This window comes from Rhineura floridana, chromosome 1 (assembly GCF_030035675.1).
Source record: "Rhineura floridana isolate rRhiFlo1 chromosome 1, rRhiFlo1.hap2, whole genome shotgun sequence".
In the NCBI taxonomy this organism is placed as follows: Eukaryota; Metazoa; Chordata; class Lepidosauria; order Squamata; family Rhineuridae; genus Rhineura; species Rhineura floridana.
This window is the reverse complement of record NC_084480.1, coordinates 49,384,964-49,410,705: the sequence shown is the minus strand read 5'-3', so window position 1 is coordinate 49,410,705 and position 25,742 is coordinate 49,384,964. Positions and strand designations below refer to the sequence as shown.

The 25,742-nt window shown below is 44.8% G+C and overlaps 2 protein-coding genes across 3 annotated transcripts; one reads left to right on the top strand and one right to left on the bottom strand.

The window, feature by feature from the left end:
* Positions 1–2,661: 2,661 nt before the first annotated feature.
* Positions 2,662–5,551, bottom strand: FOXD1 (forkhead box D1). The gene has a single exon (XM_061621085.1). The coding sequence runs from the start codon at positions 5,227–5,229 to the stop codon at positions 3,934–3,936; it is 1,296 nt and encodes a 431-aa protein (XP_061477069.1). The 5' UTR covers positions 5,230–5,551; the 3' UTR covers positions 2,662–3,933.
* Positions 5,552–14,022: 8,471 nt separating this feature from the next.
* BTF3 (basic transcription factor 3) lies at positions 14,023–23,972 on the top strand. 2 transcript variants are annotated; one of them, XM_061621095.1, is made up of 6 exons: positions 14,023–14,194; positions 14,674–14,742; positions 17,764–17,877; positions 18,035–18,236; positions 22,333–22,389; positions 23,685–23,972. In XM_061621095.1, exons 2-6 carry the CDS (start codon positions 14,674–14,676, stop codon positions 23,729–23,731), a joined length of 489 nt encoding a protein of 162 aa, XP_061477079.1. In that variant the 5' UTR covers positions 14,023–14,194; the 3' UTR covers positions 23,732–23,972. The 2 variants fall into 2 exon arrangements, with proteins under 2 accessions (XP_061477079.1, XP_061477087.1); XM_061621103.1 differs by lacking the exon at positions 14,023–14,194 and adding an exon at positions 14,269–14,293.
* The last annotated feature ends 1,770 nt before the right edge of the window (positions 23,973–25,742 follow it).

Genomic DNA, 25,742 nt, shown 5'->3' with positions numbered 1-25,742 from the left:
GGCACCGTGTGTGGCATTCGTGAAAGCCCGACTGCATACATAAGGGCTTCATTATGCTCCCAATAGATAACATTTGGTAAAGTCCATCCCTAGATTAAAACGCTGCATAATGGCACCGCAAACGAACGCGTCGCTTTTTGTGTGGTCCTTCAGGGGGCACTGATTGAAACATTAGCTCTTCCTTAGACAAGCAATTCCCTCCCAATTCAGTCCTGGTAATTCGTCTCTTAGGCCTACGGGGGATATGATGAAGGGGGGCTTGGGGGGGATAGGGAGGAAGACTGGTTAATGAATCCACACTTTGTAGTTCGGGGGAGAAAAGAGGAGGAGGAAGGTGGGGTGGAGGGGCAGCCTGACACCGTCCCACCCGTTTGTCTTTAGGCTCCAGCCTATCAATCGGGCTTGATCTCGGCAAATATCCTTTTGCTATGCCTTCAAAGCAAAAGGGGACCCCGGGATCCATTTGCATGCCAGTGGGGAGCCCCTGTTGCTCTGAGTCTCATCAAAGGCTACTCGGCCTTTGTTACAGCAGCACCTGCTTTGGCAAACTGAGCCAGCCAGCCAGCCCTTTTGGCTCGCTAAGCTACCCACCCAGAGCCGGGACTCAGGCAGGCAGGCAAGCCAGGCAAAAGATGACGGGGCTGCGAAGCTGAGGGCCCCTTGCAGAGAGCGCAGACATAAACATGAAGATGTTACAGCGGTCCGTTTGGAATCAGACTAAACACTCGCCAGCCGTCGTTTCCCCATGTGAGCGAAGCCAAGTGATCTTTTCAACTCAAAGCTGCTGTCAAATGGAGGCTTCTGTCCAGATTCCATACCAACAGCTGATATAAAAAATGCAAAGAGCGAATGGATGGAAAAGAGAAGGAGTTCCTGGTACCACACCTTGCACCACGATTTGCCCCTTAAGAAACCCAAGGGGAAAATATCAGGCACGCACACCCTTAGCATATTGCGTCTTGCTCCCTAAACCTAGCACGTTGCCCAACCCCTTCTCCCGCGTCACTGCTTTGCTGTTAACAAGCAAAAAGATGCGAAAATTCACAAGAACAAACTGGATCCTGCGAGGCCTTTTTCAGGGTGGGTTGTTGTTTTTTTTTGCGAGGAGGGGGGAGTGACTATTACGGTATTCTGACTCTTTAGGAAACTGACATAATCTTTACCCAGAAAGCGGGGTGCCCGGACCTTTCAAGCCCCAAACCTTTCAAGTCCTAAACACAAGAGAGGCATGCCTTGGAAATAAGTTGCACTGATCTCGGTTGGGACATCCTTGCAGGGAAACGTCTTAAGACCACAGCATTTTTGGAAACAAATGTCACTGAAACGAACTGAATGTTTTTACTTCCAAGCAAAGGTGTTTCGGGGCAAAGTGCTGAACTTTCAGCACAATCAAGAGCACATTCTAAGTCGAAATCCTTCTGGTGAGTAGTTTCAAGTTAAGCACCCAGATCCAAAGTTCTACTGGAGAACGTCCTTAACATACAGGTGGTCAGCAACGTTGAAGTCATTGCAGTTTCATTTCCAAGTGGACGAGATTAGGCGCAGAAGCATCCATTTCCTGTTTTCTTGGCCATGCACCTGCTGCTTTCGGCTATGAAATCACGTTTTTACCGAGATGATATGAAAACCTCCATTTAAAATCTGTAACTACTAGAATTCAAGCACTGCGACCCTACTGACACTCATCTGGTAGTAAATCCCGTTGGATTCAGCTGGGCTTTTCCAGTGGTTGCAATAACCTCATCAGGTGGGGAAAAATTGAACAATTAAATATATATGGACAGTAAACATTCTTAAAACGACTTGATAAATCGCCTGTAACATCGCCCGTAACCAAGTGCAGTACTTCCCCACACTTTCTGCAAGGAAATTAGTTGGAAGGTGCTGTACATTTGCTTTAGTGAAAGGAACATTATCTGCTGATCTCGAAGATTTCTTTAAAACCGAGAGTAGTCACTCACCTACTTTTGGCGCATAAAAAAACCACATCCAAAAGAAGTGGATTTCCACTAATTCAAAATAATCGCTGTGACTTTGGTGATCCTAGAAAGACTAATCCTGTTCTACAGGTTTGTAAGAAGAAAACTGAAATCCCCCGTCAATTAAATAGTCTCCTCCAGGACCACAACCCCGAAGTACCAGAACCCTAAAAAATGTTTGCTATCCTGGGAGGGGTGGAGTTATTTTTATTTGCACTGGAACTGATATGTAGGACCAGGATGTTCAATTTGATCATTAGGAACACTGATTTTTAAATATATACTTTCACAGTTTATATGCTTAGCAGTTTCAAGTGACAGACCATCTCAAACTCGTCTACCAGCCCCTCATATATTTAAAAGCAAAATGTACCGTATTTAATTCAATCCTGAATTTTAGTTGAATTTGCTTCCTGTATAATTCAATACTTTCTGTTTGATGATGCACATAACATTGTGTCGACAGTTTTGGTATGAACACCTTGCAAAGGTGGGCAGTTATTTGGGTTACCTCCATAAAAAGCTAAAAACACAACCAAGAATCCTTCCCACAACTACGTTTCATTGCCTTTGGGGAGGCATAGCAGTTGTGATGCGGTTGCAATGTAAAGTACACTAACATTCTTAAAATAATCTACATTTATTTGATTCAAATACAAAAAAGTGTATTTATAAAAGAATATAGAAGGCTGAAATAATCCAACACCAAAAGAGTTGCTTCCTTTTCTTTGGTTAGTCTTTACTCTGGTTTACCAATGAATTTTTATTTAGGAAGTCTTTAAAATTATATTTTCACCGTTTGGTATAACATAGCAGTTTCTAAGCCAGGATCCACGAGTGAGTGCAGCTTAAATACGGTCCAAAAATTAAGCCGATTGGAGTGATACTTAGCTAGAAAGCAAGTCTCCTTTATTCCAACTGAACTTCCCCAAGAGTATTTTCAAAATGGCCGTGATCCTGAGTACCTATTTAAGAAGTCCAACAGAAAACAAAGGGAAACTTTCGTCCTAGTGAACCTGCATGTCTGGGGTGCTAGTCCCATTGAGTACCATGGGGTCCAACATAATTGCAGGGTTTTCATTATTGCTAGATTGGATAATTTTGCAAAGTTAGTATTTGGCGGATAAAACAGTTTGTGCTCTTTCTTTGCAACCATAGATTGTTCATCTACCCTGGAATAAATTAAAAAAAACACCTATTCCTAGGATCAGAATGAAAGGTAAAAAGTTCACAGGGGAAATCACTAAAGATCTGAAGGCCTAAAGCCAATTGTGGTATTTATTTTGTTGAAAATTAATTGCTTTATTTTCAAAAATGTGTAAAAAAAAAGTGGTTTCTTTGTTTACAATTAGAATGGTACAATAATACTTTCCAGTAATCTTAACAATATTCCTGGTAAAGAATATGCATAAAGTACAAAAGAAAAGGAAAAAACCCATAAACCTACTGGATACAAAACAAACACAGGTTAAAATAAAAACTGATCATCTCCACTCTTCTGTGTAAACATGTTAATCTTTTCATATACATAAAAGTACATAAGAGAAGTGAACTACAATGAAAGAAAAAGGGTCAAGCTTCTTTTTGTTTGTTTTTCCTCACTCCTAGTCATGGTTTTTGGGTATATACGTGGAACTTGTAGTTAGTTGTTGTTTAATCCCGGACCCGGGGATCTCTGCAGTGGAATGATGTTATTGATTTATTTAATTTTTCTTTGTGTGCGTGTGCGTTTTTAAAGGAAAGAATTAAGGACCACTTCTCTGCCATCCATCTTTCTTTCGATGCAGCATACAGAAATGGCTTTGCATAAATAGAGGTACTGAAGAAGATCAAGCCGGAAGGGCCGAAAGACAAGCGAACAAACAAGGACACGTGTCTAGGGAAAAGGTCCTCTTTGCATTCCTTGCAAAAAGCAACAAAACAGCTCAGAGATCCTACCTTCGGCAAGACAGTTTTAGCAATTGGAAATCCTAGCCGTATAGTTCTCGACATTGGCCAAGGCTGCCCCTTGGTGCAGAGTCTCTAACGAGGCGGTAGCAGCGACAGTAGCAGCAGCAGCAGCAGCAGAGGAAGACGAGGGAGACGCCAGAGAAGGTGAAGAGGCCATCAGGGATCTCGCCAGGACCGGGAGGACAGCCGACTGGGACGCGCAGCTGCTCCCGGCCTCTGGGCTCAAGCTGCCCCCGATGATGCTCTCGATGGAGAAAGGGGACCTAGCCAGGGCCGCGCTGGTCTTGGCAGCCGCCGCGTGCAAGGAGGTCGTCAGAGACGAGCTGAGCTGGGCTGGGTAGCTGAAGCTCGTAGTCCTGGCCAGATCAGCGCCAGCCGGAGGCGGCAGGAGGGAAGGCGGGGCGGCCGGCAGGACATGCCCGGGAGGAGGCTGCCTGGCCTGGGGCTGGAAGGCGAAGAGATGCGAGTGAGCTTGGTAAGGCTGGAGCTGGAGGCCGTAGCCGCAACTGTAAGGCCCGTACGCGAACGGAAGCGGCGGAGGCGCTGGGTGCTGCGGCTGGTGCTGGTGGGCCGGCGGGTGCTGCTGCTGCTGCTGCTGCTGCGCCGCTTGCAGGAAGACGGCGGGTTCGAGCCCCCTCAGGAGCAAGTCTGGCGCTTGGAGCTGCTGCCGCTTGAAACGCTTCCTGCGGCGCAGGAAGCTGCCGTTGTCGAACATGTCGGCCGACTCCGGATCCAGCGTCCAGTAGTTGCCCTTGCCCGGGTTGCCCGGCTCGCGGGGGATCTTGACGAAGCAGTCGTTGAGCGACAGGTTGTGGCGGATGGAGTTCTGCCAGGCAGGGAACTTCTCGCGGTAGTAAGGGAAGCGGGCGCTGATGAACTCGCAGATCTCGCTCAGCGTCAGCCGCTTCTTGGGGCTCTGCAGGATGGCCATGGTGATGAGGGCGATGTAGGAGTAGGGCGGCTTCACCAGGCTGTTCTTGCCGCCTCCGCCGCCGCCGCCTCCCGACGCTCTGAAGGAGCCCTGCTGGGAGGAAGAGGAGGAAGAGGAGGAAGAGGAAGAAGACGAGGTCGATCCGGATCCGGGGGACCCTCCTGGCACCCGCGACCCGGCGGAGCTGGCCAGCGAGATCGCCTCCTCATCTTCCTCTTCCTCCTCCTCCTCCACGTAAGGCCTCTGGTGCAGGGGCTCCTCGTCGTCGTCCCCCTCGTCGTCGTCGTCCTCCTCCTCTCCGACCACGTCGATGTCTGTCTCTTCGGCCAGCACGGAGGCGGCATCGGACATCTCCGAGCTCAGAGTCATCGCTTGGCACAGCCGGGCATAAGAGGAGGGGGGCGCCTACGGGGTGGGGGTGGCGGGCAGGAGGAGGCTGGGGCTGGCGGCGGCGGCAGGAGCAGGGTGAGGCGCGCACACGCTTCGTCCCCCGCCAGCCCCGTGGTCCCTCCTTCACCCCAGGGTCGAGTCGCCCCCGAGGCAGTCGTAGCGAGAGCAGCGACCCTCTCAGCCTGGCACTTTTGGGCTGTTCTCCCCCTCTTCGGGCGCGCCCAGAGAAGTTGATTTCTTTCTGCCGCTCCTGCCCTCAGACATGAATGGAACCAGGGTGGGAAAAGGAGACCGACTACTATTGGGGAGGGAGAGGACTGGGAGAAGGGGGGCCTGGGTGCGTGTGAGAGGAGGGCGGCGGCGGCGGCGAAGTCTTGAGAAAGATCTTGGCACGGCTGGGGCTGAGTCCAGGACCGGGGGGGCTTTTCCTCCTCTGCCCTCTTGCGAGCGAAAGAGGAGGGGAGCATCACATGGCCGTAAACGTCAGAGACACAACAGGGAAAATATTCCGGGGGGGGGAGAAAAGAGAGGGGGGAGAGTATACGAAGGGCAGGCTGGCGGGGGCGGGACGAAGGGAAGACAAAATAAATAAATACCCCCCCATCTCGGGCCTTGAATAGCCCCATTGTTGAGCATCAGGGTGGCCCAGGGAGCGGGGAGAAGCAGCCCTCCACCGCTCTGACACCCCCCTCTCCATCTCTCCCCCCGCCCTGCCGGTGGCCGGAGGAGGACTCCTCAGTCAACTTTGCCCCTCACCTCCCTCCCCCCCTCCCCGGCTTTTCTGGCGTGGTTTGTGGGCTTTAGTTTTTGAGGGGGGGTGTCTTTGAAAAACCCACTTGGAACTGAGAGAGAGAGAAGCGACCCGTCCCTGCCCCCAAACCCCCAGAGAATCTGCCCAAAGAGAAAGCGCCCCAACGGGCCAGGCCGCCAGAGATCTCAGGCAGCGCCTCGCCAAGCAGAACAGAGCAAAGGCGAGGAAGGGAAGTGAAAGCCGGTCCGCGGGCGCGTTTAGGGAAAGCCTCTTTGGCAAGCTGAAACAAAGGGCGGGGAACAGGAGCCTCGAAAACCTTCGCAAACCGCATCTGCGTGTTCAATTCGGTGGTGGGATGGGCCCAAGGGACTCCGTGTCAGCTCAGTACCTGGTGGCGCTGGGTTATCGTCAGCGAAGCTCGACTCAGAGTAGACCAATTGAAATAAATGAACCGAAGTTAGTCAGGTCTGTTAACTTTCATGGGTCTACTCTCAGTAGGAGGACTAGCATCGAATACCACCCAATGAATGCTCCCGACAAGGCGGGCAAATACAAATTGGTGTATGGTTTTAAGCCCAGCAACAAATCCCTCTGAAGTGATTCCTGATGGGAGCAGAGCCTATATTAAAAGTGCGCGAACGGGTCCCCTTACGTGATCTCTGTGTAAGTGTGTCAAGCGGCGGGGGGCCTCTCCCTTTGAAATTCGTCTTTTTTTTCAAGTTCTGTCCTCCCCTAAGGTTGCCGAAGGGCACGATCCTGCGGGAACGTCTCCTGCGCAAGCAACACTTCTCATTCCTGCGCGGGAGAACTTCCCAAGGCACTGTATTTTACAATGAGTATCAAAAACACATTTTTCCATAGACAAACAGAAGCTAGTATTTCAAATTAAGAAAGAAAAGAAGGGAAAATGAACTTGCACCGAAAGCATAGGAAAAGATGAGAGGACTCAAATTTGTTTGAAACGCAGAAATATTATTATTATTATTATTATTAACAACAATTAGTATTAGTATTCCTCTTTTGTAACGAATTGATAGCAAAATAATGCGATAGAAAGATGTCAAGATATGAGCGACACTCTGATCCTAAATTAATTTCCTCAGAAATTCCAACGGAATTGGAGGGAATCCGCCGAGATATGTTTAGGAAAGCGTGTCTGACATTGTAATTCCTTTGATTAAAGACTTCATTTGTTCCGCGTATTTTTCCTGGCGAGTGAAGCGACCTGACCGTTCCTGGTATCCTAAAGTTTAGGACCTAAACAAATCCCTCGGAAAGTCTGATTGATTTTCTTACAACTTTTACTTGCAAGCTCAGGAATCGTAGCTGCCTCGCTGTTATTAACGCGCTAGTCAACTAAGGGTAATTTAAAAGATGGTTTGTTTGGAGGGGGGATTTAATGGATAATTTCTCACACCAGAGGCATGCGTCTTTTGTATTGACCACACGGGATTATTCGGGCTCTCAAAAAAGAAAAAAGGAAAAAGAAAAGATAAAAGAACTGGCATATGTAACACACAGTATTTTAAACAGTAAATTCTCACAGCATTTGTTGCCAAAGGAGCTCTACCCACATGCCGTACTGTGCCAACATGTTGTTGTTCTTCTGTGATAGTTTCCTAAAGGAAGGATTCCCCCTGAAGAAAATATAATAATCGGAAGAATTCCCACCGGTTCATACCGTTCTTTATTGTGTAACCAAAGACACCTGAAGCGAAATGCTACCCCAATAACCAGAAATCCTAAATACGTTATGTCGAAAGAAGTTCCAATGAAGCTATTGAATAAACAGAACTCCCGCTTTTCCCTCAAACGCCCAGGCGGTTTACAGCACCGTAATTTGAAACGATATAAGCGGTAGGATTTCTTTCGAAGTAATGGGCCTAGAAACGTGGGACATCATGTCCCACTGATTCCCCTGGAAACTATGTCTGTAGCCTGAGCTGAGGCTTTCCAAGCACATTTAAGAATTAACAGATGTCATGAAAGCCAGTGGCTCTTAACGGAGCGGGGCTTTAAGATAGGTCTTTCTACACAGGTTTGCTTGTTTGCTACCTACCATCAAATATTTTTGAAATCAAATATCTCCTCTGACAGGGTGGGGGAAAAACCCCTAACAATTTATAGTTATTTAGGATGATGAATAAGGAAAAAGAAGTTTATTTCTCTCTTATTCCAGTTTTTAGAAATCCCAATAATATCAAGTAGAAAAGTATTCTACAGTGTGCGTTTTTTAAATTATCTCTATTTCACCGCTTCTTACATTGCAGAATGTTTGAGTGATTCGGTTGGAAGTAGGTGATCTGCTAGAAGACTGACTTCCTAGAAGCATTTAGTTGGACATAAAAGTTATTTGACCTTATGGGATTTACTTCTAAGTAATTGAGGGGCGGGCGGGAATCAAAGCCTTTAAATGCAGCTGAAGAATTTATCTTAAGTGGCGATGCGAGCTGATGCACATTTATTTGGAAGGAAAGTCACATTGTCTTCGCTAATACTTGCACCCTAGCCAGGAGCTCGCGGATTCCTGCCTGAGAGAGAAGCCTGGACTGAACTATCTAATTGACATCAGTGGGACTTTAAAAGGATGAACTTCAGCTGGAAGTTGAAGATGTTTAGGAGAGTGAGGTGGAAGAGTTAGTCCCATTGGTAGCCCGATCCTGAAAACATTTAATTGGGCATTAGTCCCATTGATTCCAGTAAAAGATACTTCCAAGCAAGAGTGGTTAGGATCGCAGCCAAAAAACGAATAAGAAGAGCTGAGATAAAAATGGTAACTGATCATCTGATTAAACAAGCAAATACACATTGCATTTAGCTACGGCAGACCTCAGACATTCCAGCTCATTTTCATCGGTCTTTGGCAAGTTGCACGCCGGAGATCTACTTTTAGGTCAAGTCTAATCGTTCCTGGAGTGGATCGGAGAAGGGTGTGTTGGGGAAGAGAAGTGCGCTAGCTCTGAAGCCGGTTGTGCGGTTTGAGGGTAGCCTTCGCCAGCCTGGTGCCCTTCAGATGTTTTGAAGAAGAAAAATCCCATCAGCCCCAGCCAGCACAGCCGTGGGAGTTGCAGTCCAAAACATCTCGAGGGCACCACGTTGGAGAGGGCTGTTTGGAGCTGGCACTGTTTGCTCCTGTATGTAGTCTTCGGTCACATCTGTATCTCATCCCGCCCTCTAAATCCTCGGTGGTGTAAGGCTAGGCTGAAAGCGAGCAAGCGCCCAGGACCACCCAAGCGAGGGTCAACCCAACTTGGGCTCGCGTGTTTGGGGAGGCGGCAAAGCCCTGGGGCCCAAAGCCACATCCGGAGGACACCCCCAGGCTCTCCAGAAACTCCCATCTTCAGGAAGAGAGCAGCCCCGTTGTGGCCTCTGGGATAATATTTGCTCGCCGCAGACTTTGTCTTGCCAATCGGCTTGAATTTCCTCCTCTAGAGATCCTCGGTCATCCCTCCCGTGGTTATCTTGTTCGATTCCCCCTTCCCTCTCCCTGCAATTTCCTCGGTTAATTTTCTCCGGAGAAGGTTCTGCGTAGATGAAGGTCGCCATCTACAGGCACTGGGTCCAGAGGAGAGCGGCACAGATCCTCTGAGGCTCTTCCTTTTAACTGAAGCAGCCCTGTGGCCATGGCGGGGCAAATGGGTGCACCGCCTCACCCCCAGAGCTGGGCTTCCCCCGCCCCCAGGATTTTTTTTTTTTGGTAATATTATCTTTTTAGTTTGTGACATGACAGATAACGACAGCCTCCATTTCAAGATGGACAGCTTATTTTAAGAACAGGAGCAATTTCAGAATCATACCCTCTTAAAAATCCAGTGAATATGGCAGGGAGAGTGCACAATAAAAGCCTCATCTTAAAGAGCCCCCAACAGTTTGCTCATTGAAGATTTTCCCTGACTGAGGCTGGATTTTTCATTATCAAAATCACCTATAATTAAGTGATCCTGGGTGGGGGGAAACAGCCTGTACAGTAACATGACCCTTGAAGAGTTAAATATTAAAACTTTGTATTATGGGCTAGAGTTAGACTCCACCCCTTCGACTTTCCTTTGCTCTGCCTTTCAGTTTCAGTTGTGTTCTCTATCCAGCCAGCAATAAATAAGCATGTTAGTTTGACTGCAGTAAGAAGAGTTTGCTTATTCTGCATTATGAACAGAACAGGATTGGGTGCTTATTGCTAAAGGGTGAAATAAAGAGATAACATCTGAAAAAATAGCTATCTTAATTCACCCTTTACTCTTTTAAAGCACTCAGTAAACTCACAATCATAGTGGCTGTTTTTTCCATTTTTTTGAGTATTTGATGGCAAAGGATGAAAACAGTCCTAGAGAACTGCTGTGTACACTACAGTAAGCTCACTGGCTGGCTACCTAGGCTGTACCTTAGGCCTAATTTCTGACTTGCCCAATGTGCACAGTTCAGCACAAAGCCTTTTTAGGGCTTCTGGACAGAAAAATAAACTCAGCAATTAGTAAAAAAAAATCCAATTGCTTCCCACAATTAGTTTTGAATTGCTTAGTTCTTTATACAGCAATCAGTTAAAGTTTCCCCTTGATTGTTCAATAGGAAGAAAAATCTAAAGGTCAGGAACAATACTAGAAGGAGGAACCCTCAAAGAGGAGCTAACACATTTTGGTATCCCCTTGTTCACTGTATCCTTAACATCCTTTTTTCATATGAAAATAATTTTTTTAAAAGCCAGTCATTTGATTTCTGGTGTTCACGTTAAATGTTCTGTTAACTTGACCTTTACATAGCCCATTGTGTAAGTTAACACACTTTCCGCATGGAGGAGGAGTAAGGGGGAAGGTCCCTTTCCCTTCCCCTGGCCTAGCCCTCACATCCTCTCCATTAGTGGGGTGGTAGTGGTGGTGGCTGCCTCACCAAACAAGAAAGGCTGGCTACAGAGCTGAACTGTGCAGGCCTCATGTCTTGCTGCTGCAAGGCAGATACAAACTGTGACATGAGGCAGGCACCCTCCCAATACTGTTTTAGATGCCTACTGCAAACTTGTTTTGGTTCTGCACGTCTATCCAGATACATGAAGGGAGTTACCTATATTTGTTTTATAAATCTGATTGATTTTGTCTTTTTAAAATTATGATGGTATATGATGATAAAATTATGATGGTATATATTATATATATGGTCATATATATATGTTGTGGATTAGTTGTGGATTTTAGCTCCATTTTATCCATGATTTTTATCTGTTCACTTCATGGAGAGCACTTTGATCAATTTTTTTTACATTTTCTAAATAAATAAATGAACAAACAGAAATGGAGTGGCTTGGCTTCAGCCCTGCGCCCCCCCCCCCGGGACAAAAGGATAACTTGGAGACATTATAGGAATTTAAGGCATTGCTGGAGTCACCCTGTGTCACTGATTTTTAGGAATACAGAGAGCTGCCTTTTATTGAATCAGAGCAACAGTCTACTTAGTTCAGTAATGTCAACATTGACTGGCAGCGGCACTCCAGGGTTTAACCCTTTCCCGGTCCTGCCTGGTGAAGCGTCCTTTCCATTTCATCATAAATTTGCTTTTCTTCATCATCATGTGTGTGCTTTAAATAAGGCCTAAGAATAACAATGTATCAAAAAGGGGGATGTGATATGATGTGGCTATTTGCAATTAATAGCAGCAATCCTTAAAATGCCATAGACAGAATGGATGTGGTCGGTTTCTTTATATGCCTTCTTCCCACTTGAACCAATCCATTTTTAAAATGTTAAATGCATGTGCTTGTCTAGCATGGTGTGACTTCTCACATATTCCTCCCTTCATAGACATTGCTTTTTGTGCCTGCCAGTAACAGAGAGGGAGGGTTTAGGCCAGGGGTGGGGAACTTGCAGTCCTCCAGATGTTGCTGAACTAAAACTCCCATCATCCCTGATCATTGGCCAAGCTGGCTGGTGCTGGTGGGAGATGAAGTCCAGAAACATCAGGAGGACCACAGATTCCACGCACCTGGTTTAGGCTGTGGAGGACATACACAGCTAGAGATAAAAAGCAGCCCCCCCCCCAAAATAAACCTGCATGGGGGTGGAAAGACCATCCTCACCCCGGTAATTTATAATTTGTCCAGTGGAAGCATTGAAAGTTTGAGGGAAAATTGAAAAACAAACAAACCACAACCGAAACACTAAACACCCCCCACACCTTGTGAAATATTTGCTCTTTCAGAATGATGTTGAAGTACGTTTTAAAGTGGTGTTTCAAAACAATATTGTTACAAAGCCAGTTCAGAAAGTTTACAAGCAACTATTCCATACTGGAAACAAAAAAAACTTAAAGCAGAACAGTTAATTTTTCTCAATTTCTAATCTGCTACATTACAAAACAATCTAAACTGATGAAAAAAAGTACAGCACCTTGGAGTGTTCTGCTTCTGCAATATTCAGTGAAGCCTACCCAGTTTTTATTAAATTTATTCCAACTGTTTTTCTTCTCTTATTTAGATAATGTTAGTTTTGCCCTGAGAGCACAGTCCCATCACTTATCCAGTCAGTCCTTCACTGAATGTATGCAGCTTCCAGGTTTTTTTGCGTAAAATATTCTGTATGCTGTGATCATGTATTGTTAGCTTTTTATGTACTCACTTAACAAATCCACCTACATAATTTAATCAGGGCCAGAATCAAACTTCAGAGGCCCTTAGCACACTGTCATGAATGGCCCTCCAACCTCCCAACCAGGATGCATGTGGGAGTGCCAACACTCCTTTCTATAGGCCATGTCCCCCACCTCCAACCCGGGCAGAACACATGCCCTGCTTGTTGTTGTATGGGGGGGGGACTAACACCATAACTCCTGCTTCCCCCACTCAACCACTCAGTTTTGGAGTGCACACCAGTTGTCAGCATGTAGTATAGTTACTATGGAAGGGCCTATGGCCATATTGTTACTTTGTAATTGGTTCAGTCCACTATTTGCTTTCCTATGATCCTGCCTACATTGCACTAGTTCTGGCTGTGGTAGTGTCATAGGGTTGGGCTGCATTAAGTGAAAATTACAAATAAGTCGCATGTATTGTCTATGCATATGTATTGTCTGTGTGAGAAAAGAGACATATTTGTGAAGTGTGTGTGTGTGTGAGTGAATTAAACAGAAAGTAATTTTCTAAATATTTCAGTTGTTTTCTCTTAACCTAACAGCAGTAGTGTAGAAGCAAATCCAGAAGTGCAGGGTTCATTCATGATAGTCACAGGCACACACACACACCCTTTTTGGCTACTGAGTTGAGAATGAGATCCTTGTTAATGCTTTCTCCCACAACAGCAGACATCCCTAGGAGCCAATCAACATGAAAGGGGGGGAGTGTTAGCTACTGATAAGAGTCTTCTCAGTGGCTGGCTCCTCTTCTTTCATTCTGTTCAACTCCAATCAGCAGGAAAGGACAAGGAAGCACATTAGATTACTCTTCTCAGTGACCAACACATTCCCCTTTCATGCTGATTGGCTTGTAGGACGCTGGAAACACAGGGACCCTACTGGGACCCTGCTCCCAAAAAATTAAAGGGCATAAGACACACACACCCCGACCCTGAACGACTACACCCCTGCCTAACAAAGAGACCTCATGACAATAATTAGATAGACAGCGCCCACCCTTTAAAATAAACAGGTAGGCTGGTCTACCAGTTCCCCTGGTTTACCAGGAACGAAAAACCTGGAGGGTGTGACAAAAATTTCCAACTCACACAACCTCCAGCAAAACCAACAAACTTGTGATACATTAAAGACGAGCAACTGTTATTATGGCGATGACTATGCTTAATTGTCACCCTGCAGGATTTCCATGTTCCACACTAAACTTTTTCCTCCTTGCTCCTAGCCCCGTCCTACTGCCTACTCTTTATCTACCACCTCGTTCCGCGGCACGCCGGGCGACACCTGCCCACTGACTGCCTTCTGAAGGCGTGAGCCACCACAGCGTGCACAGCCGCAGAGAATGACTACTACCACGCACACGCACCACGTGATGGCACAGCAATTAAGGGAGAAGAGGGGATATCGAACTTGAGAGCGGTGCGCGCGCCGGATGTTACCTTTCGTCATAGCGTCGTCATTGACTGTTTTCCTTTACGGCGGCCATCTTGGTTCCTTCCGCGTGCGCCCGTCAAGCTCTGCGCTTTCCTCACCGCAGTCTCCTGCTCCTTGCCCTGCCCAGGCTGAGCGCTTCGTCCTGAGAAGGTACAAAGAGAGCACCCAAGGAAGGGGGGGGGAAACGAGGTGGTGGTGGTGTCGTGTGCAGCGGGTGTGTCCCTTCCTGGTGGAAGCCTTCTCAGGCCTGTGCGTTGGGAAGAAGCCACGGGCTTTGGCATGAAGGGAACCCTGCTGCTGAGAACCGGGCGCTAGACGCCTCGTATTCCTGTCCTTTCCCGAGCCACCGGCGGCTCAAGGACGAGGCCCTTGGCTTTCTTTCCTTGAGGCCGGCCCTCAGGCTCGAAAGCCCTTCTGGGAGGGATGGGGTGGCCTTCCTGACTACAGAGGCTGCAGTTCCTCATGGACTGGGCCGGACAGAATTTTGGAGGTTTCAGTTTAATCTCGTAGGCCGAAGAGAGCAGGGAGGCCTCGAGGCGCCGCCATGACATCAGACTAATCACTCTCCCCCGTCTGTTCTTCCCGGGGATGGTATCAGCCTAATCTCTCCTCGTTTATTCTTTCCTTAGATGAAAGAAACAATGATGAATCAAGAAAAACTAGCTAAGCTCCAAGCACAAGTTCGCATTGGTGGGAAGGTAAGGTTGCGCTGCTTACTCTTTTTCATTTCTCCAAGAATCGTGTCTTCATATTAGCCTTTCATTTGCTCCTCCTCCTCCTGCATTAACTTGTAAAACCCTTTTTTTTTTTATCCAACAGTATGGCATTTATATTTTTAGTAATAATTTGAAGGTTGTATTTTGAAGAGGCAGTTACAATTTTGTTATTGTTTGAGGATGGGAGGAGATGATAACTAAGCTTTGTTGTGTGTAATATACACATCAGGTAGTGCGGTATAATGAGAGTGTTTTGCGTAGGAGACCTGTGTTAAATTTCTACACAGCCATGAAACTCGCTAGGTGATTCTGGGCCAGTTATCGTTCCTCAACCAAGTATGCTTGTGAGGATGATAAAAAGAGAAAGAAACCATTTTCCTTGGGGGAGGGTGGTAATCATGAGAAACAAAGTAACTTACAGTTCTATGCTCATTTGTTAGCTGATTTTAAGCATAATACTTTGATTTTTTTTAAACATAACTCTAATGTATGTGTCCTTCAGAGTGCTGATATTCTTAGTGCCTGAATGAGCACAATAATAATAATAATAATAAAATTTTATTTGTGAGTCGCCTATCTGGCCGACTGAACGGCCACTCTAGGCGACGTACATTGCCACAATAAAATACAATATAAAACCCAAAATACAATAATTAAAATTAAACAACATTAAACTAAACAACATTAAAAACTGACCCACCCCCACAAGGAATGCAACTGTGTGTGTTCAAATATTGATGTTGATAGCGTGGTAAATGGCTAGCTACTAGTAGATGAAAATGTTTTTACAGGATAGGTTTGGCATAGTATTTTGTGAAACACTAGCAACAGTTTTCTAGTGCTTAATGTGTGCTTTCTGCAAAGCTTCTTGTAATTTACAAGGCTATGCTACTCAACACGTTTGGCTTGAGAGGACCCAGTGAACTTAAACAGACTTAGTGTTTGAGTACCCATGCTTAGGATTGTGCTATAAAGATTTAAACATACTCCCTGTACTAGAATGTGTATATAATGTTTTTTCAGCAGCTTTCATTACAGGCAGCTTGCATCAGAAACCTATTTTTAATCAAGGTGGAGCCAGTAGAATTTCAGGTCCTGGCATAAGTGCTTTACAGCTGACACCTATAATGTTCACCATGCTAATTATATTTAAGGCAGCTATGAATTTAATTGAAGTAAAACAAGCTTGGTCTCTAGAATTAAAACAATTAGTACTATGTGACTTAAAGTACATCATCCTATATATCTTATTGGGTTAATTTTATTTATTTAGACAAATTTCTGTAATGTTTGTTTTAAACAGTACCCCCCTCCAAACCTTTACTGGATATAGCAAAGCCATGGTAGTTGAACTGCTGGTTACAATTTTAGTTTTAAGTTTGAAAATTAGCCTAGATCTGCTTAGTTAGTAAAGTATCACACAACATGCTGTGCTGGCAAATATGCATGGGCAGATATTTAGGCTGTTGCTTCCATGAAGGGCCATTTTTCTAATTACAGCTTGTTACAGCTTTAAAATAGGCATATTTATCAGCATAATATTCAGACATGCCATTGCATGTCTTCATTTGGAACTGCTGACCACTAGGTTCAAATAATCATATTTTGTTTGATCTAGGTGTATACTGGACAAATTTTAAAATAAATCAATCCTTGACTGATGGATGTGTCTTGTACCTTTTGGGTTTTCCTTCTTTGTTCAGTTTACTACATCTTTTTTGTTTTCTTTGTACCATTCTGATTTCTGTAACACAACTTGGCTTCCTGAGATACATTCTTTTAACTTTTTTCTCAAAGTTCCTGAAGATGACTTGTACTAATGCTGTTCTCCTTTTCTTGCAACTCTGGACTGTGTGGTGTGACTCATTCTGTCAGAAAACAAAGACCTAAAGGGTGTGGCAGTGGTTATGCTTAATTCTTTTCTCTGCAGACTATTTGTGTTTATCTTTGAAGGTCCCACACAAACTTCTGTTCAACTGAATTATCTATATTGAGGTAAATGGTGTAAAATGGGGAAAAATAATTTTGGTGTTGCAGCTAAATCTGTCTGCACTATCCAACAAATCTTTATTGAGTTTTATGACTGGATATACCTGCGTTGCTCATTTGTGGCATGTTGATGGCCTAAAAAACAAGCAACTCTGTTCCGGTGTTTGCAAGCTTCTCTGCCTGCTTCCTGGGGGAGATTCTTGCTTGACAAAGGCTACCAGACAAATATATAGAACTAATTGGCTTGCTTCAATTAAATTCTGTTGTTGGCAGGAATTATGGCTGGTGATCACTCACTTCTGTTCATTAGTGAGTGTTGTGTAATTGCCTAGCCCAGTGGTTCCCAACCTTTATGAGCACGGGACCCCCTTTATAAGCTGAAAAAAAATTGTGACCCCCTCACCCCAGGGAGGCAGGCTGGCTGCCAGGAAGGAAGGGGGAAAGTAGCCTTTCTTTGCAGGCTTGCTTCTGTTTGCTTCACAAAAAGCCCTCTCCTCTCATTCTAAGCAAGGGCATTGCCAGTAGCAGCAGTGCAAGGAGATGGGAATCAGTGATAGTAATCCCCTCTTCCTGGTAGCTCCACCCTCAGCCTCCTTTGGCATCTGCCATGTATTTTATAGGCAGATGCCTGCACTTAGTGCTCCTGAAAGACGCTATGGCGCTTCAGCAAAAGGCCTCCCCTCTCGTTTGGAGCAAGGGGGAGGTGTCATCTGCAGCGGCAGTGGAAAGCAGACAGTGTAGAGGGAGTGAAGACTTTTTTAAAAAAATTAATAAATGATTCATTTTGTTACTGTTCATGGCCCCCTCTGGATTACTTTGCGGCCCCCCGGGGGTCCCGGCCCCCAGGTTGGGAACCACTGGCCTAGCCTTTGAAATAGAAGCAGAAACTTTGATTTAATCACAACCAGAGATAGGATAGAGTTGCTTGTCATTTTGATACTTTAAAGTTTTTGTCTTACAAAAATAATCTGTACACTTTGGAGAGGGCTTAACATTTATTCTCTTTGTTCATAGGGTACTGCCCGTAGAAAGAAGAAGGTGGTTCATAGAACAGCTACAGCAGATGACAAGAAGCTTCAGTTTTCCTTAAAGAAATTGGGAGTGAATAACATCTCTGGTATTGAAGAGGTAACATGCGCTTTTTGTTTTCAGAGTGCTTTCATAAATATTTTTTTTTCTGCAAAGTCTTGGTTTTCACTAATTTGAGTTTTTCACTGAACATTTTCTATTAAAGTTCATAATTGTAAAAGCCTTATTGTTCAAGTAGCTTTGTCTTGTTTTGCAGGTAAACATGTTTACCAACCAGGGCACTGTCATCCACTTCAACAATCCTAAAGTTCAAGCATCTCTAGCTGCTAACACTTTCACAATCACAGGCCATGCTGAGACAAAGCAACTGACTGAAATGCTGCCTAGCATCTTAAATCAGCTTGGTGCTGACAGTCTGACCAGCTTGAGAAGGCTAGCAGAGGCTCTGCCCAAGCAACGTAAGTAGGCCTTGAAGACACAGTGCAACGGAGAGTTAAAATTCTTTACCCTTTTAAGGCATAGTCATCAAATGTCATGCCAGCCATTGGTCTTGCAGTGTCTGGATGATACTCGGACTTGGGCTTTGAGTGTCCATAGGGGTAACCTTTCTCACTGAGACAATCTCAGCCCTTGTAATTTTAATTTGATGTACATATGGGTGGTGGTGGTGGTGGTGGTGCTGCTGCTTGTGGTTAGGGGACTAGTTGGTTTTGAGAAACAAGATACTGGTTAGTCAGAATTCTGAATAATACTGAGAAGGCTATAAAAACAGAATAGGCTCTCTAACATTGGTATAAAGAGTGAGACATGGAATTCTTATTATACTACTAATGAAATTTAGGGTGATTATAAAATCAAGGTGTTTACTGTAGCAAGAAGGCAAATATTGGTTTGTAAGGGGCCAAGAAATTAGAAAGTCATAAATCAACATTGTGCTAGTTTTCTCAGTTAAGAGAAAGTTTTCTGTTAAGAGAGGATACTATATTGCCAATTGGAATAGCCAGCATGAATCATCACTTTTGAAAGCTCCAAGTAGTTATAATCTGTCTAAGAGAGAACTGCATGGTGCTATCTTGTAGTCAAACTTTATTTTATGGATGACACTATATCTGAGCCATAGTTAATTTGTATATTTGAAATAATATAGAAAGATGAAGACCCTGTTGGATCAGGTCAGTGGCCCATCTAGTCCATTATCCTGTTCTCACACTGGCTACCTGAAACTTCCAAGATTGAGAACCTGTTCAAATGTTGTTTTATTTTTTATTTTATTTATTTATAGAATTTATTAGTTGCCCATCTGGCTGGCAGTCCAGCCACTCTGGGCGACGTACAACATAGGCATATAATACCTAGACATTGAAAATCTAAAAACAATGAAGATAAAATCTAGCCCACCCCAAAAGCCTGCCTGAAGAGCCAGGTCTTCAAGGCCCGGCGGAAGCTCATCATAGAGGGGGCATGGTGCAGATCATTTGGGAGAGAATTCCACAAAGTGGGGGCCACAATTGAAAAAGCCCTCTCCCTAGTTCTCACCAGTCTAGCTGTTTTAACTGGTGGGATAGAGAGAAGGCCTTTTGAGGCTGATCTTGTTGAGCAGCATCCCTGATGATGTTGAAGGCACTCCTTTAGATACACTGGGCCGAAACCGTATAGGGTTTTAAAGGTCAGAACCAACACCTTGAATTGGGCCCAGAAAACAACCGGTAACCAGTGCAACTCCTTCAGCACTGGAGTTATGTGATCTTGCCGGCGGCTGCCTTTAATCAGGCGAGCCGCCGCATTCTGTACCAGTTGCAGCTTCCTGACCGTTTTCAAGGGTAGCCCCACGTAGAGCGTATTACAGTAGTCTAGGCGAGAGGAGACCAGGGCATGTACCACCGATGGGAACAGATGATTGGGAAGGTAGAGGCGTAGCCTCCGTATCAGATAGAGTTGATACAGTGCTGCCCGGCTCACAGCCGAAACTTGAGCTTCCATGGACAGTTGGGAGTCAAGAATGACCCCGAAGCTACAGACCTGGTCTTTTAGGGGCAGTTGTACCCCATTGAGCACCAGGTCCAAATCCCCTAACCTTCCCTTGTCTCCCACGAACTACCTCAGTTTTGTCAGGGTTCAGCTTCAGCTTATTCCTTCCCATCCAGCCACTCACCGATTCCAGGCACTTGGATAGGGTTTCTACAGCCAACCTTAGTGAAGATTTAAATGAGAGATAGAGCTGCGTGTCATCTGCATATTGGTGACACTGCAGCCCAAATCTCCTGATGATAGTCCCCAGCGGCTTTATATAGATGCTAAATAGCATCGGGGAGTTTATGGAGCCCTGTGGCACCCCACAAGTGAGAGGCCAAGGGTCCGAAACCTCATCCCCCAATGCTACTCTTTGGTGCCTATCGGAGAGGAAGGAATGGAACCACTGCAATACAGTGCCCCCTATGCCTAGCCCCTCCAGGCGATCCAGAAGGATACTGTGGTCAACGGTATCAAAAGCTGCTGAGAGGTCTAGGAGGACGAGGAAGGTGCACTTACCCCTATCCAACGCTCTCCTCATATCATCCACCAAGGCGACCAAGGCTGTTTCAGTCCCATGTCCAGGCCTGAAGCCCGACTGAAATGGATCCAGATAATCCGCTTCCTCCAAATGCATTTGCAACTGCTTCGCCACCACCCGCTCAACCGTCTTGCCCAAGAATGGCAAGTTTGAGATTGGGCGAAAGTTGTTCAAATCTTGGGGATCCAAGGAGGGCTTCTTTAAATTGGTTTTATTACTGCCTCCTTGAGGGCTGATGGCATTATGCCCTCTTCCAAGGATGCATTTACCACCGCCTTGATCCCCTCGCCCAATTTGTTCTTGCAGCTCATAATGAGCCACGACGGGCAAGGGTCGAGTAAGCAGGTGGTTGGCCTTAAGGTTGAAAGCACCTTGTCCACTTCAGAAGGAAGAAGCTGGAACCGATCCCACACCACTGGAGAACCACTGGCCGACTCTGGCTCGCTCACTGTATCCATGGCGTGCGGAATCACACTCTTTAGACGATCGATTTTATCCGCAAAGTGCTTTGCAAACTCATCACAGGAGATCTTAGAATGTTCCACAGGTTCCGAAGCAACTGGACCAACCAGGCTTCGGACCACTTGGAACAGCCTCCTGGGACAGCACTCTGCGGACGCAATAGAGGCAGCATAAAAATCCTTTTTTGCTGTCCTTATTTCCACATGGTAGGCTGCTGCAGCTGCTCTAACCCGTGTCCGATAGTCATCAGAGCAAGATTTCTGCCACCGGCGCTCTAGCCGTCTCACCTCCCGCCTCAGAGTTGGCAACCGTGGAGTATACCACGGTGCTGTCTGAGCTCTATTCAGGGGGAGAGGGCGTTTCGGAGCCACCTGGTCATCTCCTTATTCCACTGCTCCACCGGGGTCTCGACCGAGTGCCCATCTGCAGGCTCCATAAAGTCCCCAAGCGCATTCAGGAATCCATCAGGATCCATCAAGCGCCTGTGGCGGACCATCCTAATGGGTCCTTTTCTGTGCTGTTCTTTTTCTGTGCTCCTTCCCCCTCCCCTGAGGATTGTACCATAGAGAGCGTGAGAATGGATCCTTCCTCAATTGAGCATGTTTCATTTTCCAGTGCTGGGGGTGAGAAGAGACGATTTTTTTCCAGTCCCATAGGGAAAACGCCTGAAGAAGCCTAGACAAGCTTAAGCTTGGTGAATTTCGCTAACTAGTACCAGTGCCACATAATGTGTAGATGGATAGGACAGGTTATGAGTATAAGCAAAGAGATTTTCAGCTGCTATGTTTAGAAACAAATGGTGGGTGGGTGTTCTGTCTCTCCACTTGCTCCTTCAAAGGATCGTGGATTGAAATTGCTGTTCTTCACATATATTTGATCTGTTATTTTCCTGAATAAGCAAATAAGTTCGGAAGCCTACTTCATGGATGTGGGACTTCTGCTTTTTCTTGATTTGAAGGAACTTCTTCATGACTGAAGTTGTACTATTTGTTCCTACATTGTCAGATACAGTTTTGGGTTCCTCTGCTTAGGCTATATTCTAGCAAACCACATGCAGTAAAGCCTGTGGCCTACTATGAAAAGCAGTGATTTATGAGCACAGTGTGTCAGCATTCAGCTAAAAAGTTGTGCTAGCGCAGTGGGATTCCTCCCTTCCCTGTGGGCCCTGCACCATCCCCAAGTCTGTTCTGAAGAATTGGGGGAGCCCCAAGAAATTTAAGGAGCGTGTGGGGGAGGAGAGGCGTAATTATTGTGTTGTGCAAGGAGAAATCCTTGCACTGATGGAACAACCTGCTTAGGTTATATTGAATATAATACATTATTCTAGAGTGGGTATTTAGGGGTAAACTGTGGTTCACCACTTGCAGTACAGTCCAAGGCTTGTCAACTGAGGAATAAGTCTTGCTGAGTTTATTGGGGCCTACTCCCAAGTAAGTGGGGATAGGATTGTAATGTTACTATGTTTTGGTGCAAATTGGGCTGCTATTAGAAAAACCTGTCTTAGAGATGCCTCATCTGTGTCAATACATTTGCAATTACAGCTGTGGATGGCAAAGCACCTCTTGCTACTGGTGAGGAAGACGATGATGAAGTTCCAGGTAAGAATATTTCACTTCATTTCTTTTCTTGCAAAAGTAATGTGAAATTGTGAGGAATGAACAATGTAATGAAGAGAAGGTATTAGATATCTGGGTAACAATATTAATCATTAAACAAAACAAGGCTGAACAGGATGATTAGTCAATTCTGTGGTTGATGCCTAAAGATTTGTTGCATTAGGTCAGCCTTTCCCAACCTTTGGGTCCCCCAGCCAGCATGGGCAATGGTCATGTTTTATGGAAACTAATCCAGCAACATATGGGAACCCAAATGTTGGGAAAGACTGCGCTAGGTCATAACAATGACATCTTGATACGTTTGATCCAGGGTCTACTTCTGTGTTCATATTAATGGATTTGGGTAATTTACTTCATACTACTGAACTATGGTACTGAATTTTGAGAGCAGAGTTCTGTTCATGTAATGGGCTTACTTGCACTGCCTGTAAATTTACTCCTGAGGGTTCGGGGACCTTCTGCAATACTATGGGATGGTGCATAGGGGCTGCAGCAAGAAGGGGGAATCACTAAAATCAGGGACTCTCTCTGTATGAGCAGAAACATCTTTTCACTCGCATAGGACACCTTTAGCTTCCAGTCATTATGTCTGTTCATGGGTCATTTGACAGTAAGATACAATGGAAAAACTAAAATTTTAGTTTTAGGCTAATGCCTAGCCTACCTATGGGGCAATGACTTTTCCAGGTGCTGCCCGTGTAAAAGCACCTCACAACCAGTTCCAAGTACCTACTTTATTGTCTTCCAGACCTGATTTTTACCAGGTCTAGAAAGAGGAGAACATAATTGTCCAAATATAAAGGCGCTATTCCCTCATGCATTGAGTGAGGATGATTGTGCTTGGGCTGGCCTGTCCGTTGTCTCCCATGAGTTGGGGGATAACTTTTGAAGCATGTAGGTTCCCCATGTTATTCTTAGAACCCTGGAAAATCAGGATTGGAAATTGCATGGGGAGCCAACAAGCATAGAAAGGGTCCTTGCTGCAGTAGTTATCCTTATAACCCATAGAGGGCGAGTTGGGTGGGGGCAAAGCTAACATGCTCAACTTAGCTTTCCTTCGTTGTGTGGTGAATTTAAAACATACGAACAGTGTGTCACTTCTGCCTCCTGCATTGCATAAAAATAACTGGCTAGGTTGTTTAATGCTTAAATGTTCTGTGGTAGATCATTTGTTGAATTATAGACAAAGCTATTGATTTTAGGATGAAAGACTTGCAAATAGCAACTGTGATTCATTGCACTACAAAAGCTTGACTCTTGTTAATTTTCCTTTTTAGATCTTGTGGAGAACTTTGATGAGGCATCAAAGAATGAAGCAAACTGAACTGCCCTTTTGTGTAAAACTTGAACATTATGTGGAGCTGCTATTTTATATTGTGACTTTTTATTTGTAACATTTTTGTACTGATCTTGTCTTAAGATCTCTAATTGGAAATTCCCTCAAATTGCAGCTCTCTTCAGTTATTGCTAGTGCACAGAGCATTTAATTATTCATACTGGGTTGGATGTACACAACTGAAAAGTATTAAGTCAAAATGCTAATAAAGACTAAATGTTTAGGCAAATACATCTAGTATCTTGTGCATATATAAAAATTGATCTCTAGACCTCAGATGTGAAATGGAACACTTTGGCTTTAAACCTGATCAGAAAGTATGAAGTTACTGAGTAATTGTACTGTTCCAAGGCCTTCTTCCTGTTGTATCTTGTATAATGGCCTCTGAAACATATACTGGCATAGGTAGTAGAAGCAGCACTCAAAATTGAAGTGTGGTCAACATCACAACAAGTAGTCAAGAGACAGTGGTTCAAATGTAGCCCAAGTAGAACACTGGACATGGACAGAAACATAACCAGATTACAAAAGATGAAGAATTAACATTTCTGATAGGCTGCCAGTATCCCTTTAGTTACAGGCATGAATACTGGCTTAGAACAGCAGAGACAAGACCCCAACTTTCTACTTTACTTGAGAACACCTGTTCTTATGACAAGATTTTAAGTTCCCGATCAAACATTTATAAACTGTCCTTAGCACAAGCAATCAGAGCTGTTCGCAAAATGCACATGAAGTTCTGTATCGCATCAAAATCTGTTCAGGAGTTTGACCCCTATAATTTGCACATCCAGAGAATACATAAATGTAATCTTAGGAAACTTAATTGTGTCATTTTAAAAATGGGTAACTTGTTACCAATTCTGTTTAATTTATTTACTAATGGCCAGCGTGGATGCCAGACTGTTTAGTACATAGTAAGATTTATTTGCAATTTAATGTAAATATAATTGCCACTGTCACATTATATGAACAATTGCCTATTCTGGCTTTTTTTTAACAGTACAGGCAGAATTGAGTGTGAAATTTGAGTTAAATGTCATCAACAAAGCAGCAGCTGGAAAGGCGTAGCTAATCTCTGCCCCTCCAATGTTGCTGGACTCCACAAATTTCATCAGCCTCAGCCAGTGTGGACAATGCACATGGAAGATGGGACTTGGAGTCCAGCAACATCTGGAGGGCCACAACATAGCTTGCCCTACTGTAAAGTAACTGTTATTCCTACAGCAGATGGCTTGTTACAACACAAATACAGTAATTGTGCTTTCTCTGCAAGATAGAATTAGAAACAGATTTTGTGAATCTTTGAAGATACTCACTGCTTGCTTTGGAAAAAACTTCCAATAAGAACTCTTGTGTCTGAACTACAAGTACATATATGATAAAGGCTAATGATAATAGTGAATATAATTAAAAGCAGTGAACATGTATTCTACACAAATTAAGTTCATGTACCCTAGAAACTGATCTTGATTTTTTCAGCAGAACCAATAATCCATGTGCTCTAGTCAGCCAGACTGTAGCCCTTGGACAAAATAAACCCTTTGGGCTAAAACCCTGGATCAGCTGCAGCACGGAAGGGCTTTGATAGTGTTAATTCAGTTCCCTTTATTTGAAATGAGACACACAAAAGGTAGTATCAAACTCTGCTTGGGCACTGATGGAAGGAATTCTACAGTGGAAAGGAGGAATAAAGGCAGTTTCCCTTGCAGTTACCCCCCCCCAATCTACTTCAGTGATCTAATGATTATGCTTGTTTTGGGAAAGACAACATCAGTGCTGCTTGTTCAGACATAACACTCAAGCTGCTCTTTGGTTTTTTACCCCTGGAGGAACCAAATGGGAGAGATTGAGCTAACCATGCTGTATAACAGGACTGAGGAAATGGATCTAGAAGGTGGGATCCACAGCTAGCCTTTCCGCCACAGACCACTTTTGGCAGGTGGGTAGGGTTGCCTATTTCTCAATCACCTAACATCAAGTGATTCAACTTCAAAGG

What these genes read in the sequence shown, in the direction of transcription:
- FOXD1 (XM_061621085.1), bottom strand. Translation starts at nt 5,229, where the DNA reads ATGACTCTGAGCTCGGAGATGTCCGATGCCGCCTCCGTGCTGGCCGAA.
- BTF3 (XM_061621095.1), top strand. Translation starts at nt 14,674, where the DNA reads ATGAAAGAAACAATGATGAATCAAGAAAAACTAGCTAAGCTCCAAGCA. An exon ending in AGAGGCTCTGCCCAAGCAAC is followed by an intron (nt 18,237 to 22,332) that starts GTAAGTAGGCCT and finishes TTGCAATTACAG; the next exon opens with CTGTGGATGGCAAAGCACCT. An exon ending in AGACGATGATGAAGTTCCAG is followed by an intron (nt 22,390 to 23,684) that starts GTAAGAATATTT and finishes TTTCCTTTTTAG; the next exon opens with ATCTTGTGGAGAACTTTGAT.